Source organism: Lissotriton vulgaris, chromosome 3_1 (genome assembly GCF_964263255.1).
Source record: "Lissotriton vulgaris chromosome 3_1, aLisVul1.2, whole genome shotgun sequence".
Taxonomy (NCBI): domain Eukaryota; kingdom Metazoa; phylum Chordata; class Amphibia; order Caudata; family Salamandridae; genus Lissotriton; species Lissotriton vulgaris.
This window is the reverse complement of record NC_141689.1, coordinates 1472324380-1472345222: the sequence shown is the minus strand read 5'-3', so window position 1 is coordinate 1472345222 and position 20843 is coordinate 1472324380. Positions and strand designations below refer to the sequence as shown.

Here is a 20843-nt window from a genome sequence, read left to right as displayed (position 1 = left end):
ATGTCCCGCTCTCTGACACCCACCGTTTACTCAACGTAAAACATCCATGGAGTTTCATATGTGCTTGAACGAACGCAACCACCAGATGGGAGGATCTTAGCATAGGACGTTATCCTCAGAACTTGAGTCACCCCCTTCTCCCATGCTTGTGCAACCTGCGTAACCATAAAGGGGGTACCCACTGGCAGTCTGCAGCCTCACATAAGTAACTTGAGGTTGTAATCCACAGCAGCCGATCCCTCCAGTAACAAAAGAAAGCCATCCTTAAATAGGGAGCCAACCGGAACAGGAAATTATCTGAACTCTGCAGTAGCAGGAATGCATTAAAATGTGTTCTTCCATCCTGGAATTACAAGGTATAACAGGGAAGACCTTCAGTGGATTCTAAATCTTTAAAATGCTTCTACAGCACTTTAGGCAAGTGATAGTCCTTCTTGCCCATGAAGCTCATCTGACTGCTCCTCCCCTCTCTGCCATTCTCATCTCATGATCATTTGATCAGCTAAGAGCACTGCCTCATGGCAGTGCCTGCTAGGCAGCAGCAGACCAGCAAGATGAAAGGAGGGCTAATTAAGGACATGCATCCTTAGGCTGGAAATGTCTGGGAGGCTGAGAGGTTAGTATAAATGTACTGTAAGGGAACATATCTTCCATGTAAGAAATTAGGTTACTGGTTGAGGCGGGTAAAACCCTACTCAAGCAGCAGCCACAATCCATGTCAGGGTGAGGTCACAAGCAAATCTCAAAATATTCTGTGCTCACCCCTCTGGTAGCTTGGCACAGAGCAGTCAGGCTTAATTTAGAGGCAAAGTGTAAAGTATTTGTGTAACACTGCAAAAAGTAATAACCCATGAACACCACACAAAAAGGATCCCACACCAATTTAGAAACATAAAGTAGATTTTAATAAATAAACCAAGACCAACACAGCATAAATCCAATAAGTAGATCCGTAGATATGCAATTTTAAAGATGTAATTGGGAATAGTGCCAAAAAGGGCTAAGAGTGCCACTCACTCTGATCATGCAAAACAGGAAGAAAGTCACGAGTTCAGGCCAACTGCAATGGAGGACGGGTTGGATACAGTGACCAGCTTAGTCTTGCTGTAAGCAAGAATATTCCTTGGAACTCAAGGCATCTCTCTCCGACTTTTCAAAATTCCACTGAGGGCCAACATAAACCCTTTTGGAGCTGTTCAAGACACACAGATGCATCGATTTGAAAGCCACCAGCACATGTCTTTTCAGGTTGCAGAAAGGCCCTGTCAGCTGCAGGAGATCCTTATCGGATCTGTCTTCTTATGGTTCCCCCTATTGACTTTCTGCTTGGGATTTGCAATTTGTGACTGGCCTTGTGTCTCAAATGGAAGTAGTTACCCTTAAAAACCTGACATTCTTGGCTTATGAATATTGTATGACTAGTGTCACCCTGCTTCAAATGGGCTGGTTCACTTCTGGCCAGCAATGTGAATTGTAAAATTAATGGAAGAATCTCAAATCTTCTAATCTTGACTGACATTTGAGAACACCACCTGTGACAAATATGAATTTTTGTGTAAATGAAAATGAGTGCTAGATATTTTTCCTCAAGTAGATACCTGTGTGGAAGGGTAAAATAGAGCACGGTTGAGGTAAGAAAATGAAATTAATGTACAACCTTGCTTATTTTCAATTGTCAGTTCTCATTGGTTAGTTGTCTCTTATTTTGATGTACCAATTTTCCTCTTTTTTGTAATAGTACCCTCGGATTATGAAGAGGAACGATGTAATTCTTTGACTTTGGAATAAATAGTTTGAAGATCCACTTTCTTTGGATTTCTGTTCTCTGAATTTAACCTTGATTTTAGAAACTCTCAATGATTATTTTCTCTCTGAGCCAGGAAAAGGACATGCTTCCAGATTACTGAGAGGTGTAATGTTGCTATATATAATATAAAATATATGAGATTAGTGGATATTAACAGGATTCTGACTGCACTGGAAAGATGGGCTATTCTACTGACATTTGCAAGAACTGTAATGTTGTAGGCTTGGTGGTGAAATGGCCATTTTCTGAATACATGTTCCAAAAAGTAGTTGTTCATATTCTACTTACCCATTGTTGGACTTGGCCCTTTTTGCAGGGTCAGCCCGGAACTTTTTGCCTTCCTCATGTATTTTGTATGACCTATTTTCATTGGTTTTATGACTCTGGGCACTTTACCACTGCTGTTCAGTGCTAAAGTGCATATGCTCTCCCTATTATAAATTAATGTATGGATTAGTGAATCCATGATTGGCTGATTTGGTTTACTGGCCAGACCCTAGTACAGTGCACCGAGTGGGCCCAGGGCTTTTAAACTAAATGCTGCTAGTGGGCTTGCAGCACAGGTTGTGCCACCCACAGAAGCAGCCTGTAAAAGTGTGTCTAAGGTCTGCCATTGCATAGCCTGTGAGCAGTCTGGTACTGCCATGCTGACTGGACAAGTGCACCCACTTGTCAGTCCCTAAACCTTCCCTTTTCTTGTGTGGCATGTCCTAATAGTGAATTACAGCCATTTTCGATTTTCACTATTGCGAGGCTACCTGTTCTCTGTAGGCAAGAATGAGCAGTTAGATTATTACATTTTATAATCCTGACTAATAACACCCATGTACCATGAAAAGGCAGAGATATACAAAATGGAAGGCTGATCATGCCAGCGATGTTACATGTGAAGAGTTGATCCCTTCTTGGAGCTGACAGTGGGTTGCTTTCATTCATCCCTCTCCACTCCTTAGACATGGGATGCTCACCATGTGAAGAAGTTCCCGTAACAATACCATTATTTTATTATACATAAGTATAAACTTGAAAGAGATCCCTACAAAATGCGGAATGTTCTTGCATATTCTTGAGTCGGTAAGTCAGTGCTGTTCTGGGAGGTTGCCTAGAGCCAGTTTGCTATAGACTGCTTCATTTAACCCACTGTGCCTTGGCACTACATGTCTCTTAACTGCTTTGGCGTTTACTCTTTGTGCTTATTTACTCCACATCTCAAAGTAAGTATTTATTTGCCAGTAGTAAGTAAGAGTGGTTGTCAATCGAAAACCGTGCAAACCACAACTGACGCCTAACCCCACTGCTCTCATCCTTCCACCGAGGAGTTAGACAAATCACAGAACTACAGAGAGTGAAATTAATAAATGAAAAGCACAAAGGACAGGGTTTCTCCAAAGAGTGGTGCATGACTGTCAGGGCGTCCTCTTTTATAAATTACTACAGCAATAATAAGTGATGAGTATTATTCGTCCACAAATATGCTAATTAATTATGGACGGATAGAGCTATTCCGCAGCCAAGTATTAATAGGACATGGGTTAATAGAGTTCAGTAGCCATTAAGTGGTTATTTAGTCCTTTACCAATTTTCAGCTCAGCATATATGGCATAATCACTCACTGCTAATACAATATTAAGTGTTTTCCCGTTAATTCGTGTTTCTGGAAAACCTTTTTTTCTCCTAACATGGCTTCCATAAATCATGGCCTGCGTACATGAAAGTCTGCAGTTTCCAAGATGACTCTGTATTTATGGCTCCGTAAAGTAACTAAAATAGGACGTTTCATATTTGTCCCATTTGTGGATGATTTATTTATTTAAAAAAACATGCACGTAGAGGATTGTGATCTTGATGCAGATTCTCTTAGACGAGGGCTCGGTTGCGAATATTCAGGCATCATAACTCTTTAGAGGGAACACAAACAGATTGCTCATAACAGCATTCCCTCTGGAGTGTGACACCAGATTTGGAAGCATAAGGTGATATGGTGGGCAAATTCAACAGTGGGGCAGAAAAAGTCATTTGTTGTATGAGCCAAAATGCCAGTAGAATGTTTTAATGGTATCTACGATTTAGTTGCTGCTTTGCCTGACGATACCTATATAGTAAAAGCCTCATTACGATGATACGCGACCGTTAGACCTGGCATTCTTGGCATGGTTTCCCCATTGTTTTTGCCCACTGCCTCCTGTATTTTTGACTGTGTGCTGGAATTTGTTTTTGCTGGTTTATTTACTCTGGGCAAGTTACCACTGCTGATCAGTGCTAAAGTGCAAGTGCTCTGTAATTAGTGTAGTGACCCAGAGTCACAGTCAGCAGTCTAGTGTTTTGTATGCCCTACACTAAACACCCACCCACCACTGATTTCACTGGTCAGGTGACACAGCTTAAATAAAAGTGGCCGAGCGCACGTGCTCTGGGCCAGTTGTACCATGTAGCTGTTGGTATCCGCGTCAGTCCTTTCCAGTATGAGGGCCCAGGGCCCCCAACATTACAATTAGGAGTGGTTCTCCATGGTTGGCATATTTGTTTTTCTGGTAAGTCCATAGTAAAGGGCACTATGTGTGCCCAGGGTCTGTAAATCAATTGTTACTAGTGGATCTGCAGCTATGATTGTGCCCCCAACATGAGTAGCCATGTAAACCTGTCTCAGGCCTGCTACTGAAGTGTCTGTGAGTGCAATTTTAAACTACCATGTCGACCTGGCAAGTGCACCCACTTGCCAGGCCCTAACCTTCCCTCTTACTACATGTAAGGCACCCCTAAGGTAGGCTAAAGGTACCCTCATGACCAGGGTGCAGTGTATGTGAAAGGTAGTACATGTACTGGTGTGGTTTGCATATCCTGATAGGGAAATATTGCCAATTTCACGTTTCACTATTGCGAGGACTAGCTCTCCTCCAGGTTATCAATTGAACTGCAGTTTAGCATTTTACAAGTGTAACTCTCAATTGGAAACAACAAGAGAATTGTAGTTCAAGCTCTCTGAGCTCAGGATTTGAAAATACATATTTTATTAAAGGTGGTTTTTAAATTATATGTTTGAAAATGGCACTTTTAGAAATCAAGCGTTTTCTTGTTTTACCATCTTGTGTCTCTGCCTGCATTTGGAATCAACATCTGGATTAGACTGACAGGGGCCTGTTTGTGCATTCACTCTAGATAATCACACTAAGGGAGTTGAGGTGTGCTCTGCATATCCTGATGGCCCATCACTAGGCTGATGGGCTTTCCTGAGCTAGAGTGGTGGGAGGAGCTGTTACCTGCATCAGACTAGGGCTCTGCCTGGCATTTCACAATGCTGTCTCCACCCCCCTGGAGTTTGTCTGGAGCCAAAGCCTTGCAGAACAAGAGCTTGTGCACTACTGCCTAAAAACCCTAACTTTTAGAACACTTCTGGCTCAAGAGGAATCTTTGCCGAGGAGAAGAGCTGAAGAGTACTGCCCCTTTGCTGTATGTTGCTTTGTTGGGTTGATCAGCAGTTGCTGCGTCTGCTTTGGAGAGGAAAAAAACTGGACTTTGCTTTGTATCCAGCTGATGAAGTTTCTCCAAGTGCTTGTGTGTGTGCTTGCTTCCTGTTAGACGTCTGAGGCCCATCTACAGCATCTCTGAACTCTACTGCTGGAGGTTCTGACCTGCCTTGTGGTGCCAAATCCAGTTATGGGCCCTTGGACGTTGTACCTGCTGCAACGACCTGTTTAAAGTCATCAAAATCGATGCATCGCCCTTCCATCACCTATTTTTCTGACGCAGCACCGCTGTCCGGGAGAAATTTCAACTCGCCACCACCATGCGCCCAAAGAAATTGACGCAGCACCTGTCAGCGACTAAGGAAACCACCATAGCTTGATTTCAGCCACCATGATTCCAACGTCGGAGACCTTCACACAGACTCTGACACAGGCCCTGCTTTGCGGCTGAAAGAATCAACACATCATTGGACCGCGGCTGGAGAAATCGATGCAGTGCCTGTTTGCATCTGCTGCATCGACCTCCAGCATGACCGGATTTCCAATCATCGCACCTGTGCAGCAAATTTTTCTGACGCATCAACAGCAGACCAGAGCCGTCTTGGATTTCGATGCATTGCTTCCCCCTACAGTCCAGATTTGACACATTGCCTCCCTGTGGACTCAGGAACCAGTGCTTTACTGTTTTCCAATGCTTCCCTCCTCTGCGGTTGCTTTGCCATGTGGATTCTGACGCATCTGAGGTAATTTGTGTAAAATCAACACATTCATAGAGTTCTATAGACTGAATTGCTTGAAACCTTCAAAAGGTCATATTTTGAGTTCTGTATGTTGGATTTTTGCTGTTTTTATCTTTTTTGGTTTAGATAAGGATACTTTATTTTTCTACACTGGTATGGTGTCAATTTGTAGTGTTTTAACTGTGTTACTGTGTGTTATGTAAAAATACTTTACACATTGCCTTAGAGATGAGCCTGACTGTTTGTGCCAAGATACCAAGGGGTTGAGCAGGGCTTATCTGTGGGTGCAATTTCCTCATCCTGACTAGAAGGAAGGGTCCCTACTTGGACAGGGTGTATACCACTGGCAACTAGAGACCACCATTTCTAACAGTGGAATTTATCATTCTCCAAGAATTCTGATACTCTAGGTTTGAACTTTATCATGGCAATACATTCTTCATTTCACAGGTATACCTCATTAATGCATGGCATACCATGTGTTTTTGATGCTTACTTCATCTAAATCTGCATGTCACAATACGTTTCCCCCACAACCTATTTCAGCAGGTTTGACCCCGCTGGAGACTAAAAGGAGTGTATGAGGCTAGTCTATACCTTTGAGACTGGTTGTAATGCTGATTTGAGGGCAGAGGGTGGTTGTATTTTGAATGCCAAAAAGGTATCAAAGATTTGAATTAGGAGCGTGGAGAGATATGATTTTTGTTGGGCTTTCTTTGGGAATCTGAAGAATAGTGAAATTTAGGGAGTGAACGGAAGTGAAAGTCCGAAACTGGACACTATTGGCCGAATTTATGTATGGGTTCAGCTGCTTTTGCACCACCCAATGGGTTGAAAGCATGGCGCAACTCTAAAATGGAATTTATCAAACCACGCAAGGCCACTTTGCACACCCCTGAGAGGCTTGATAAATTCAGAGTAACATAACGCAGTGCAAAACGCGGCATTGCATTATTCTGCCCTGGAAAGGCAATCCATGGGTGGAGTTTGGGTGTTCCCATGCAAAACACATGGATTCTGATGCATTCACAGTTTCTGCTGGACCTGGGAATGAACCCAAATGCTCAGCCTTTCTAGGGGTGGAGCATTCTGCCCTATGGTGTGAGAGATGCATTGGTGCTAGGCAGCACATTGTGCATTAGCCCCAGCAAAAGCTAGGAATGTGCTGTCTCATGTTAAATACGGCACATTCCTGCCCTTTCCCTGGCACACAGTCCAGCAAGGTTACTTGCTGCGCTTTGCTGTACTGCTTCTACATAATTATGCCTAGATGGCCCTTTTCAGCCGGTCCTTCGGAACACCAAAAATGTTTTTATCCATAATTACTGATGTCACAGGGAATTATAGTTTCATATTACAGGCAATGCCTAGCCATTCTAAGTTGAGCCAATGATAATAGGCTTTCATGGCACATTTTGTCACTTTTTCCTTGTGAAAGATCTGATGTGAAATAACCGGGAGTCATGGTTTTCTCACAAAACATGTAATATTGATTGTGCCAGAAATTCCTGTTAACAGCTGTTTTCAGATTCACCAACCAGAATTGGGGCCTTGGAAGTTACAGGGAAATCATGAGCCAGGATGGCAGTGGAACCTTGGAACTAGGTTAGGTTTTAATTGAGTTTTTTATCATATTTGTGAATGATGTGAGGTCTCTGGTATCTTGTATACATGTTGTTTGAATGAGTAGATGAAACATTGCTTGTCGCTAAATAATGCTGATGGATATTGCATGCCATTATGATCATCACATCACCATCATTGCATGGGGAGTTTCGGAGTGTCTGAGGGTTGGAAGTGGCACTTGATTGAGGAGGTCTTCAAGGATAGGCCACAATACAAAACCTTTATTTGCTTGTTAATGTATAGTGCTACCCCTGCTTTCTACTGCCATCACTCTGATGTATGTAGGCCCTCATTTCATGAAATGATTATATTGTGTGTGCAAATAGTTCACCCAGTAATTACTCGTTACATTGGGTAGCAGTCACTGGGAATGTAATTAACTCACTTTTCAGAGTCTTGCTTCTCGAAAATGGGGATAATGCGCGAGTTGGAAATGTGTTCCTAATCTAGGGTGCAGAAACCCTAACAGGCAATTGCTCATCCAGTAAATATTTGTTTTATGGTGCATGGTACTTACTGGGAATGACTTTGGCTCGCCGTTCTGAGCCTTGCATCTCAGAATGGGGGATGTGTGAACTGTGCTTTGGTCATGGTTCTCAAGTACTCAAATTTACAAAGGTTCCGTCTGGTGAAACACTTACAGGTGAAAATCTTCAGAATATGTAATTCGCACCCAAAGTCTATTACCGTTTCTGTCATACATGGTGCAAATGGGATTTGCACACCTCTTAGAATGATGCCCTCAATGCCAGTGGTTAATTTGTAAAACAATTATTGCTGGGGATCTTCTCAGGAGGCCGCTGCCCATTTCTACTGTTAGTGTCGCATAAACAGAACCAACTACTAACCATGAAAGTGGGGAGAGGATGTGGCATAATGACGAGAGCTTCTGACCTCAGAGCTGGTGAACCAGGTTTGAGTCTCAGTGTCTGCTCAACATACTGTGATTTTAGTCAAATCACTTATGCTCCCCATAAATGAATGTGTTCTTAGCTGGTGCTCATGAAAAGCACCCGTGTTGGTGATTAAGTGCAGGTGCTGAGCACTGGTAACCACTGGCTCAAATTAGGCAAGGCTCAGAGCTCCCAATGAATGATGTTTATATCATCCTTTGTTTGCATCCTATACTCAATATTAATTACCTGGTTTGCAATGTGCTTCATTTTTATTGCATTTCCATGCAGTATTTTAAAGAATTAGGCATTGATCTCATAAACCAATGAAGAAAAGTGTCAACCATGCCAAAAGTTAACTGGGAGGTCCATAGCAGAGCACCTATACCTTATTTTTGTAATACTGTCCCACAATCTATGTCTGAAGGGAGGGAGAGGAAGCAGGAAATGAAAGTACATACTCCACTAGGTACCCGTTGTGTTATGTAAAACTAAATGCCCACGGTTTGTACTTGTGCCCATGTTTGCCCCAGGGATAATTTGTGTATATTTACATATGCAAAAAAAGTGTCTGACATAAATATAGTCTCCTTAATGTCATTTACACAAATATTTGGTGTAGATTTTCCTTTTTTTTAAAACATTTGGCAATATTTTTGTAGGCATTATTTAGAACAAAATCTTCTGACAGTGATATTTTGCTACTGCTTTGTAGAGGCATGATTATAGGGCATTTGGCCACTATTCTCACTTCAACCTCTATTTGGCTAGTTATTTCCTCTTGTTTTTTATAGATGGTGGTTTGGTCTTTTCAGAATTTTGAGGTATTATGCCATTTTATTTAACACACATGGGACCAGATGTACTAAACACTGGGCGGAGAATACTGGTCACAATTTGCGACCAGAATTTTTGCCACCAGTGTGATTTTTCTCGAACCAACCTATGTGCTAACAAGTCAGATTGCAAGATACAGAATCGTAGTGGGTCGCCATTCGACCTACCTCATTAATAATAATGAAGAGGTAGCAAATTGCAACCCACTATGATTTCTTGATATCACAGGGATGGTGGCTCCCTGGGGCCACCGAGCACCATGTCTGTGTAAATAATGCAATGTGTCTGTGTAAATAATGCTATATTTTTTTAAATGCCGCCCAATTTTCTTGGAGGGAAACAAGATCAGTTTAAAAAGCTACGTGTTATTATTTCACGTTCAAAAAGGGGAAGGAGTGCCAATGGGACCTCCATTGAGGTGCCTGTAAAATAGCAATACATAGCAATGCATGCCTACAATACGCCCCTTCCAAATACTGAATCGTATCCATCTTTACACACATTTAGCGCTTCGAAAAAACTTTTCCGAATTGCTAAAAGTATTTAGTACATAGGAAAGACTTTTTCTTCAGTGGCCTGGAATTAAGTTGAAGTAATATGGTACCATGAGTATAAATAACTCCAGGCCCCAGTATTTTTGTAGGATCACAGGGTAAACCTTGTGGCAAGAAGAATAACAAAATGAAATTAGTGTTGTTGCACAATTTCAACATGTAAATATATAATTCCAAACATATTTTTGGAAATATCTTCCACCTACTAGCATGCAGATAAATGCAGAGATTTCCATGCAATATTATCACACCTGGGAATAATGGTACAGTCACACTTGTAATCACTTTTGTGTTTTTTTTCTAACTTAATAGGAATTCATACTTAAAGTATGTTGCTTGAAATTCGCATTTCATAAGTTTTTCTCCAAATCCACAGGACAAGAGCGTATTAGAAAGAAACAATGGAAAGTAATTATTGTTTGACTCTCACAGAACAAAAACTATTTTTCATTAAGATTGCACTCTGCGGAATTGGAAATCATGTTGGAAATATTCAAACAATGCATTTAGAGATTTCCCTTACTTGCAATGTTCTCAAACTATTGGCGCTGCCATGTTTCTCAGCAGAAACACAGGAATCATTATCTCTAGCATGGAAATAAGTAAATGGTATTTTCTCGACAGTCTAGGAGGCAGAAAAATAATTTATGTCACTTGCACGAGCTTGAAATATGTTGGTGTATTTGATAAACCTAAATGACAAAGCTATCCAACAACAAAATGTGTTGGTTATAAATGATGGCAGATTTGATTTAAAGGTAAATCCTTAGAAAAGTGCACTGTATGTGCCCAGGGCCTGTAAATCAAAAGCTATTAGTGGGCCTGCAGCACTGGCTGTGCCACCCACCTGGTTAACCCTGTAAACTTGTCTATGGCTTGTTATTACAGTGTCTGAGAGTGCAGTTTTAAACTGCCATGTCAATCTGGCAAGTGCACTCACATGCCAGGCTCAAAGTTTCCCATTTTCTACATGTTATGCACCTCAAAGTTAGGCCCATAGTACCCACATGGGCAGGGTGCAGTGTATGTGAAAGGTAGAACATGCACTGGTGTGTTTTGCATGTCCTGATAGTGAAATACTGCCAATTTTGTTTTTCAGTATTGCAAGGGCTATCCCTCTCATAAGCTATCATTGGAGCAACCTTGTAATATCTTACAAGTTTAACTTTCAGTTTGGAAATATAAAGGTTTGGGATCCCGGAGCTCAGAATTAAAAATGGATACATTTAGTGAAGGTGGTTTTTAAATTATGTATTTGAAAAACTTTTAGTAAGTGGGCATTATCTTGCTTTACCATCCTGTACCACTGCCTGTCTGTGGAATCAACATCTAGTTTAGACTTACAGCTGGGTTATTTGTGCATTCACTCTAGACAGTCACACAAAGGAGCTGAGGTGTGCCCTGCATATCCTAATGGCCCATCCTGAGCTAGAGTGGTGGGAGTAGTTGTCACTGACACCTAAATAGGGCTGTGCCTGCCCTCTCATAATGCAGTCTTCATCCCACTGGAGTGTGTCTATAGGCAAAACAGGGCAAGGCAGAACTTGTACACTACAAAGACTATCTTTTGTCGTATGCCTACTTCAAAGGCTAAAAGGGGTATAAGTATGAGATCTAAAACCCCAGACTTTCAGAACACTTTCAGATCAAGAGGAGACTCTGCCAAGCGGAAGAGCTGGAGTGGAGCATGAGGAAGTGTGTTGTATCCTTAGTGGAAAGACACCAGGAGCCAGGATGAATATTCAAGACTAGTTTATGCAGTCTTCAGTGCTGCCCCTCTAATGTGTTACTTTGCTGTGTTGGCATGCAGTGGCTGCTTCCGTCTTGGCTACCCTGACCTCCACTGCTTGGAGTTCTGACCTGCCAATTGGTGCCATTCCCAGTTCTATGCCCTTGGAGGTGGTCTTGTTGTAAAAGACTCCAAATTTGATGCATTGCCCTTCCACCACCTGTTGGTCTGATGCAGCACTCCTTTTCGGGTGAAATTTACACACCCTGCCACCATGCGGCTGAAGAAATCCAAACAACGCCTATCTAAGGCCGAAGAAACCACTGCAGCCCGAGTCCCGAGCACCAAGTCTCCGATGTCCGAGACTCCCCTCTGACTTTAATGCAGGCCCTGCGGTGCGGCTAAACAAATCACTGCATCATTCATCTGAGGCTAGAAGAATAGCCCCAGCACTCGTTTCACCCCTGCTGCATCTACTCCAGTACAGCCAGAGTTCCAAGCATCTCACCTGGGCATCAAGTTTTCCACTGCATCACCTGCAGAACAGATCTGCCTTCGGAGTTTGTTAGATCGCTTCTCCTTATAGTCCAGAACCGATGCAACACTTCTCCTGTGTGCAGCAGAACTGACGCATCACTTCCCCAGGGACTCAAGGACCGATGCATTGCTGTTTTTTCCACTGCTTCTCTCCTCTGCCGCTATTTTTCCTTGTGGATTTTGATGCACTAAAGGTACTTTGTGCTAAAATCAACGCATCCATAGAGTTCTATGGACAGAGTTGCTTAAACCTTTGAAAAGTGATATTTTGAGTTCTGCATGTTGGATTTTTGTCCTTTTGTCCTTTTGGTCTTTTTCAGTTTAGATAAAGAATGCATATTTTTCTACATTGGTGTGGTGCTGATCTGTGGTATTTTCACTGTGTCACCTTGAGGCTAAACCAGAACCATGGATGCTCACCTTCGAGAACAAGAACTGCTAATGGAGAGGGCACAGTTCAAATGAATGCAACAAGTGGAGCCCCAGTCCGGTATTTCTTTGTCACTGCATTTTCATCACAGGTCTTCAAGAGAATTTCATCCTAAAAACTTCAGTATACATGAGTTTGCTGAACCACATGTGTTTGGGTTCTTCTTTAAAGCTGATGCTAAAGGTGCTCCAATGTCTGGGGCACTGAACAGCAGGCTAAATGACTGGTCGTCTCAGGAACCTGATGGGCTGCTGTTCTATCAGGTGCAAGTTAATCAAGAGTAGATTTCCCAGCTGGAGCACGACCCAGCTACTTGCCCCACCACACTCTGCAGATAGTGTGAAAGGGTTAGAATGTTTGCCTTCACTCCATTTGGAGTGTGCTAAGTGCTCTAAAAACTGGGTTTATGAGGGTATCTTTCAGTAGATCATTTGTTCACCTCGGGCCAGACATTCAAAACCACTATGTGTTTGCAAAGTCTGCAATTTGCAAAATCATAGAGTTTACGACCACAAAATGCATTCTTGCCCTATTTTCCACGCATTTTGTAATGCCCTTTTGAATCACAAAATATGTTTAGTGACTCATTCCTCATAGCAAATATGAGGTGGTGTGAAAAAGGCATCTCCTATTTGTGATTTCTTAAAAAGATGCATCAAAGGTTTGCAAACACAATTGTGGTCACAATCCATTGAAATGTTACTGACTTCTTACTGGAAGTGAAAACAGATTTACAAAGATTAACCTCTCCCTGTTGAACAGCTTCCCCTTCGGTAATTATTTTTGGCAGCCTTGGGGAAGTATATAACAAAAAGGAGGGGAGGAGAGGGATCGGTTATGATCCAAAAGGGCTGAGATTACCACTCAAGAAGGGTGAGTGGAAGGTCCAGCGCACCATCGCAGCCTTAGGAATTGTGGACAACAAAAAGGAGACTGGGCTGTTCCTAAAGGGAGGAAAGGAAGGTCACTACGGTGTAAGGGGCAGTGCTCAGTGGAGAACTCACCCTGGATATCCATTGTGTTGGATATAATGGCCACACACACCCTTGCGAGTGTCATGCTTCATCATAGGCAATGCTCCTCGTTGGGTAGGCGGTGCAATACCCAACGGGCACACCTCAATGCGCGGCTCTTTATCGGAGATCTTTTATCCAACTGCCTATGGGTGAAGTGTGGGTGAGGGGCCAGAAAAAAGTAGACGGTGTGGGTGAGGATAAAATGAGGCATAAGGTACCGGAAAACAATGTTATTCTGGTATTCCTCTGCCGCAAATAAAACAAAGATTAGTCTGTACTCGCTGGAACTTAAGTTTCCAAAATCAAGACAGTACTAAGATGTGAAAGGTGTGGTCAACATGTTTCTCGCTTAAAGTTAATTGACATGCGATTCTTCAGTCCCTAATATATATCAAAACTACTATCTACAGAAACATGACCTGTAACAGTGTCAGTTTACAAAAAGCACACAAATTGTACTACCTGTTTAGCACCTGCACTTGCCTAAATGAGAGACAAAAGGGACCGTTACCACAGGTAAGTGACAAAAATGCATTTCCTGTAGTGACCGTGAGCACAAAGTGACATAGTGACATACTAGTGGTAGGTGCAGCTAGTATGTGGCTAAACCCAAAGTGGCAAATCCGAAAATGGATGTCTTAAAAACAGTAAAAACATTTGATAGCAGCAGCATTCATGCCTGGCAGGGTATCTAGATGAGCAGCAGCAATTTACTCACCTAATAGTTAGAGTTAATAGGTGTCAACAGTGCCAGCAGGTCTGACATCAGGGGAGAAGCCATTGTAAATAAGGCTGGGGAGAGATATATAGGTGTTAGAGAGCCTCAAAGGGTGCGTCAAAAGCGGGTGTATTTATAACATTAATTAGGAATAGCCAACAGCCAAATAGGCTGCAAGTTATGGAAACAACTTGCACGGTCTCTGGGAATGCCGTGCATTTAGATCCAGGCTGAAGGGATTGATTATGTTGTCAACCACCATGTGTGTTGTAATTGTGCTAGTAAGACTCATCTCAACCAAGTTGCCCTATGTGTTACTTAACAAATGGAGATATGGGCTAGTAAAGTTATCCAGCGTCAAAATTGGACTGGGTGAAAGTCGACATAGTGCCAGTTGTTATGTAAAAACTGTAAGGTGAAAACAGTACAAAACATGAGGTCTGTATGACTGCAGGACCAACCAGAACACAAAACAAGGGTCTGCCTGTAACCTGAAGCGGGTCGTTAAAGTCGTTAACAATTGGTGTAGAACCCGCATTTCAATAGGCATAAGGATCCAAGAAAGTCCCCGTACACCCCGTGGTAGGAAGACCCAGTCTCAAGATCATATTCACCCCCACTTCCACTTACTTCATCGGCCTGAGTCAGTATAGTTCGTGCCTAACCAACGCTGCCGGGCCCGGATGGTGAAGAGCCGGTGCGGCGTCCGTAGAGATATAGCGGGATGGGCATCGCTGTGTTCACAATCCGGAAACACACGCTGTTTGTAAGTCATGTGACTACCGTTGCGACTGGCAATGACAGAGTGGAGTAAGTATCCCTGGATAATACTCGAAAGGGGTGTAGAAACACAAAGGTATAACGCGTCTTGGATTACAAGAACTGAGTCAAAGGGGAAAAGGCTTATATTGTTATCGGTCGTTGTAATATGGACAACCGTCGTGCCTGAATTATAAACGTAATAACATGACATTGAAGGGGGAAAACCAGTACTACTTAATCAGTTGATGTAGTATGTTATGACATCCAGGTGTGTGTCAAGCCAGTAGTGGGTGGCATGTATGATCAGGTGGATCTGGAATGACTGGATGGGTACTGCTGTGCTCGTATCCCGGAAATGGATGCTGTAGGTGAGGCACAATGGATACCCAGGGTTAGTTCTCCATTGAGCACTGCCCATTACACCGTAGTGACCTTCCTTTCCTCCCTTTAGGAACAGCCCAGCCTTGGGGAAGTACCTCTGTTGTCTTCCCCACTATATTCCCAATGGGATTTCTTAAAGCACCACCAGTTCCTTTAATTAAAACAGCCTGTTTTACAAAAAAACAGAGAACTCCTTTTTGGGAATGCAAACACAGGGATGTAGGTCTGGTATTCCTTGCAGGCCACCATCTCTGTCTTTGTGGCCAATCACAGAGGGTGTCAAACAGGTACTTGTGTAAATAACATTCAGTAAACAGATATGTTCTGCCAATCCCTATAGGAAGACTTAGCATGTGACAGATTATTACATATCATGCATCACAAATTTAAAGTCTGTACGCAAAGCTTTGGTGCACAATTTGCATACATTTGTTTCCGACCACTCTGTTCATCTGGCTCCTAATAACGTAATCTTTGCATCTCTTAGAATATATCTTTAGGAACTATGTTACACCCCATAACTATTCCTTTGTCAGTTAGACCCATTAACTGCTTTGCAGAACAGAGAATTTGCTTGACCACGGCAGTGAAATCGATTACATAGCAAAATGTGAACTATACAAAACCTTGTGGTCCATGTCCATGTAACAACAGCTTACTAGAAAACCTTACACTGATAAAGCATACTTGAAGGAGAGTATTAATCCACCAATCTGGGGAAGCAACCAAGATGTTCTATCATCCACTACTCAACTGCAAACCTTGAAATATTGTTATGCATTTTATTTTGAGTGAACCTATTGCTAAGGAACATCATAGCATATAGCAGGGAACAAGAGGATAAAGGACCTGGTTTACACTTGGGTGGTAGGGAAAAAACATCCTAAGGGAAAAATAAGTATTACATTTGGAGATAAATCCACAGGCAGAATTTCCTCCATCATCCCATCACTGTGTTATAGTAACTTCTGCAGGTTCCTTCTCATCCAGACTTAGCACTTTCTCCAGGAATTAGGGCATTATTTTGTTTTATTTTAGCAAAATACCAAAGATCAATAGTTATTAGGTAGTCCTATTCCCAAAAGAATATAAGACAAGCAGATAAAATGTTTGGATGCATGTGTAACTGTATGTTTCTGTGCCTGTGTAGGTCACGGAATAAGACATAGTTCCTTTGCCTAATTTGAGCCTAACTGTGTACTTGTCATATTATCATGAAAAATGTCATTGAGAGCTTTGAAGTAAAATGAGAAGTATGTTTTATCTGTTGAAGAACTCTGGACACAAAATATACGCAGACAAACACATTCAAGTCTGATAACAATTTCATTCCTCAGAAGTGAACCATTTCACGAGTGGCGGCAGGTCCTCTCAAGTGGAAGACTCAAAGAATCCTACAGAGTTGAATGCCAGCTATTTTTTCTGTATTTTGCCAGATTTGTTCTAGTGAATACGATGTTTAATCATCCTCTATTACTGCAGTCATTAGTGCAGGCATTTACTTAAATCACTAGAGTGACTGACACATGAAATTGCGAAAGAAAGTGCTTTAAGCCATTGAGACACCTCTCTAACTCATTGGAAGTGCAGTGTGCCTTGTGAGAAAAATTTACTTTTAGTCATACTAGTTTTACTCAGAAGTAAAGTAAACTATTTTGTTTTACAACAAAGTACATACATGTGTATTTTGTTTTCAATTCTGCCTCTGCAGATTGGATTAAAATTTCTTAGAGGAGTGATATGCGCACTTATTTTTTAGATTAACTCATTCACTTCACTTAGGACTCTGAACTGAGACACCCCCTCCACTCAATGGGTAGGAACATTCTAAAGAGTGTGCCACTGTCAGGCAGTGCCAGTGTCTGACCGAGTGGGTTAAAGATAATGGTTAAAGCAAACACAAGGAGATGATGGATGGAGAACTGAAACCTTTCAGACACTCATCCCCAGTCAGAGATCTGTGTTGATTCCATCATCGTTCATTAGCTCACTTCACCACCCCAGTTCAGACCCAGCTATATACAAATCATTCTTGACCAAGTGCCTCATGGGAACAGTCCAGCCCGAACTGCCAAGCCATGTCTTCCCTGGACCAGAAGCAAGCATCCTGGGACTAGTTTCGGGCTAACAGCCCTCATCAGCCAGGCTAGCTTGAATCCAGTGGCAAAGTGAGCAAGGGACCCACATCAGGGTATACGCTGCCAACTTAGGTCGAACAAAGTAACCACAAGGAGATGATGGACGGAGAGCTGAAACTTTTCAGACACTCATCCTCAGTCACAGATCTGGGTTGAATCCTGGCTGATGAGGGATGAAACCCTGAAACCGGTCATAGTATGTATGTTTCCAGTCCAGGGAGAACATGGCCTGAGAATTCGGGCTGGACTGTTCCCATTGGGTGCAGGGTCAAGACTGATTTGCATAAGGCTGAGTCCAAACTGGAATAGCATGGTGAGCAAAACAACTATGGATTTAAGCCCAGATCTCTGTACTGGGTGAATGTATGATATTGTTCTGCATTCCGTCCATCAAATGTTCTTTTTGCATAGAGATAATGGTTAGTCAGAGGTAGTTGGTCTGGGTTACCCCATCTTGAGTCTTGATTGGATACACCAATGCTGAGAAGCCCAGTAGTGATCAGAAGCATGTGTATGACTTCTCCCTTGATGTTTATGTGAGGTGTCTCCTTCCTCTTTTTATTACACCACTAGTTGCATGTAGAACTGACTATATTTAGGGGTGTTTTTTGAGGTTCTCACTGAGTGCAGTTAACGTTTCTCTGCTGTACCATAATAGGCTTATTTCACTATAGGCAAGCATTCAATGCAGGGTTATTTTGGTTGAGCCCTTGCATTTTTCGTTTTGCTGGCTTCTACTTTGATAACATTCTTAAACACTGCCATTATAGGTACTATATCCAGCTAATGTAATTATTGGCCACCAGTACATGGACCATGCACACATTCAGGACCAGATTTACTAGGAGTTAATGCAACACAGGGCAAGAAACAAAGTTGCTACACTGTGTTGTATAAAATGGAGAGAGGAGAACTGCATAATATTAGTAAAGTAATGGCACCGTTCTGATCTCACCATGCACTGGCACACCTAGGGCATTATTACAATGTCAGCGGAGTTTCCTCCTCCTGACATCGTCTCGGTCAAAGGACCAACCGACTCTCGGTCAGCGGTCCTGGCCGACAAATTAGGATGCGACAAAACTCTGTTCAATTGCATGCCTACAGTATACAATGGGAGCATGTATTCTGGCTGGAATGCATGTTCCCATTGTAAAATATGAGGTGCAGTTCATTCCTGCACCCTGTGGCAGGCACCTCAAGGTGCCTGCCACTTGGTGCATGGATCAAGGGGGGGCACCACATGTGCCCCCTCGGCCTCCAACCAGAGGCCGTGCACCCATGGGGACCTGCTGGTGGCCTCAAAGTACAGTTCCAACAGCCTTTCTGTGCTGGAAAGGGCAACACAGAAAGGCTGTCAAAACCCAACATCGTAATCCCTCAGGCAGAAAGAGACAGCCTTGGTATTACTGACACCCTTCTGACTGGCAGATGGGCTCTCTGAGCCTGTCGGAAGTCAGTCGGAATGACTGGTCGGATTCCTTTCCGACCACCTCTATTGTAATGAGGCAGTCGGAAAGGAATCTGACTAGCACATTACGATGCTGTCGTAAAGGCTCGGACCGATGGCCGGAGCCTTTTCCAACAGCATTGTAATCGGTCACTTAGTGCAGCCATTCACCAGTGGAAGCACCCTTATGCCATAGTGCAAGGTTGTCTCCATTGTGGTCTGCATAGCTTTTGTACTGGAACGGGGGCCTTCCTGTGCTAAAAATATGCTTTAAAGCTATTTTCTGAATATATGTGTGCTTCAAAATGCAACACACAATTAAGGTGGAAAAATAGGAGAAATACATATGTTGTTCCTTGTTATGCCAGCCTCAGGTAGGGGCAGAATTGTGGCATACATCCATGTCTACAGGTATTTTTAGATATGGATTTGTAGCAAAAGCCATGGATGATTGCAAGGGAATGCCCATACATATGGAATGCCTCCCTGATGCAAACTAACACTGCACTGCACTGCATTTCATTACTTTATGTTACAACATAAATTACGATGTGCATTGGATTGTAAATCCAAATAGGATTATGCATCAGCTGTGTGTTAAAAAAGTAACAGAAACCTGACATAAATCTTTACAAAACTGGGACTTCATGCCTGCGATGTTACCACTGACTTTACCACGTTGCTGTGGACATTTAAGCAGGATCAGTGTGGCAAACAGTACCATCAAATGTAACTTCAAATATGCATCAACTGCAAATTCCAATGTGTTTGCACCTTTGCCAGGTGTGATAATAATAGTGTTTGCACATTTGGTACTTTAATGGATGCTTCCCTTGTAAGTGAGGCCTCGAGCATGCATGCATCAGCGCCTGGCCTCCGGAATGTTAAAAGTGATGGCCTAACAAATTCCCATATCGCAGTTATTCCACAATTGATTGTCAGACACAGCAAGGGAGACTGGTAATCATGCAGTACCTCCATATTCTGAGAGAAGGGGTCCTTGGGATCACATATTGATGAAGATATCCGGTGGTTGCCACGGTAACAACGCTGACTCAGGTTCTGAGGGACTGGGAATGTCTGCCGAACAATTGTTAGTCTTCCAATAGACCTTCTCACGAGTTCCTGCACGTCTGCGTCATTGATCTCCTGTGATAGAAAATGAAAGCATGGGGCATGTCAAACTTAGGTGAATAGCACAAGAAGTGGGAAGGAAGGCGAGCGAGGAGGGGATGTGCTACAATTACCACAGTCATCAGAACTCATGCTTTTCAATTAACACCACAGGCCTGCTTCATAATCTCATGAAGTGCATTTGGAAAAGAGAAAAGCACTGGAGAATTCTTCAGGGCGAATTTGTGCACAATGACATCTTGGTGTCTTTGATATTTCACATTCAAATACTCAATGGTTCTTTTAAGCAAGATGCCTGCTGACAGCACCACACGGGTTTCCTGTCTGATCTCTTGGTATTTATATTTAGAACAAGGGAGCCATATTTAAAAATTAAGCAGCCTGGACTGGACTGCAATTTTAATACAGCGAGGACAGTGGCCGGAGTATTAACAAGCTGCCTTTTTCTGAATTCATTAAAATAATGCTTAGGTTAACGTTTGTGAGGAGTTTTGCTTTTTAATGGAGGAACCCACTTCATCATTCACGGCTAGACACATTTCTGTATGCCTTGAACTATAGTAACCTGGTTACACACATGCATTTGATCGAGAATGAGCAATTTAACCATATCGGATTTACAAAATA

At 42.6% G+C, this 20843-nt stretch overlaps 1 protein-coding gene across 1 annotated transcript in view; it reads right to left on the bottom strand.

Annotated features, from left to right (window-relative positions):
• GRID2 (glutamate ionotropic receptor delta type subunit 2) overlaps positions 1–20843 on the bottom strand; it is a 2654005-nt gene that overhangs the window by 1052059 nt on the left and 1581103 nt on the right. The window contains exon 6 of the mRNA XM_086961940.1: positions 20058–20231. Coding sequence (XP_086818066.1) covers positions 20058–20231 — 174 coding nt within the window. The remainder of the gene's footprint in view (positions 1–20057; positions 20232–20843) is intronic.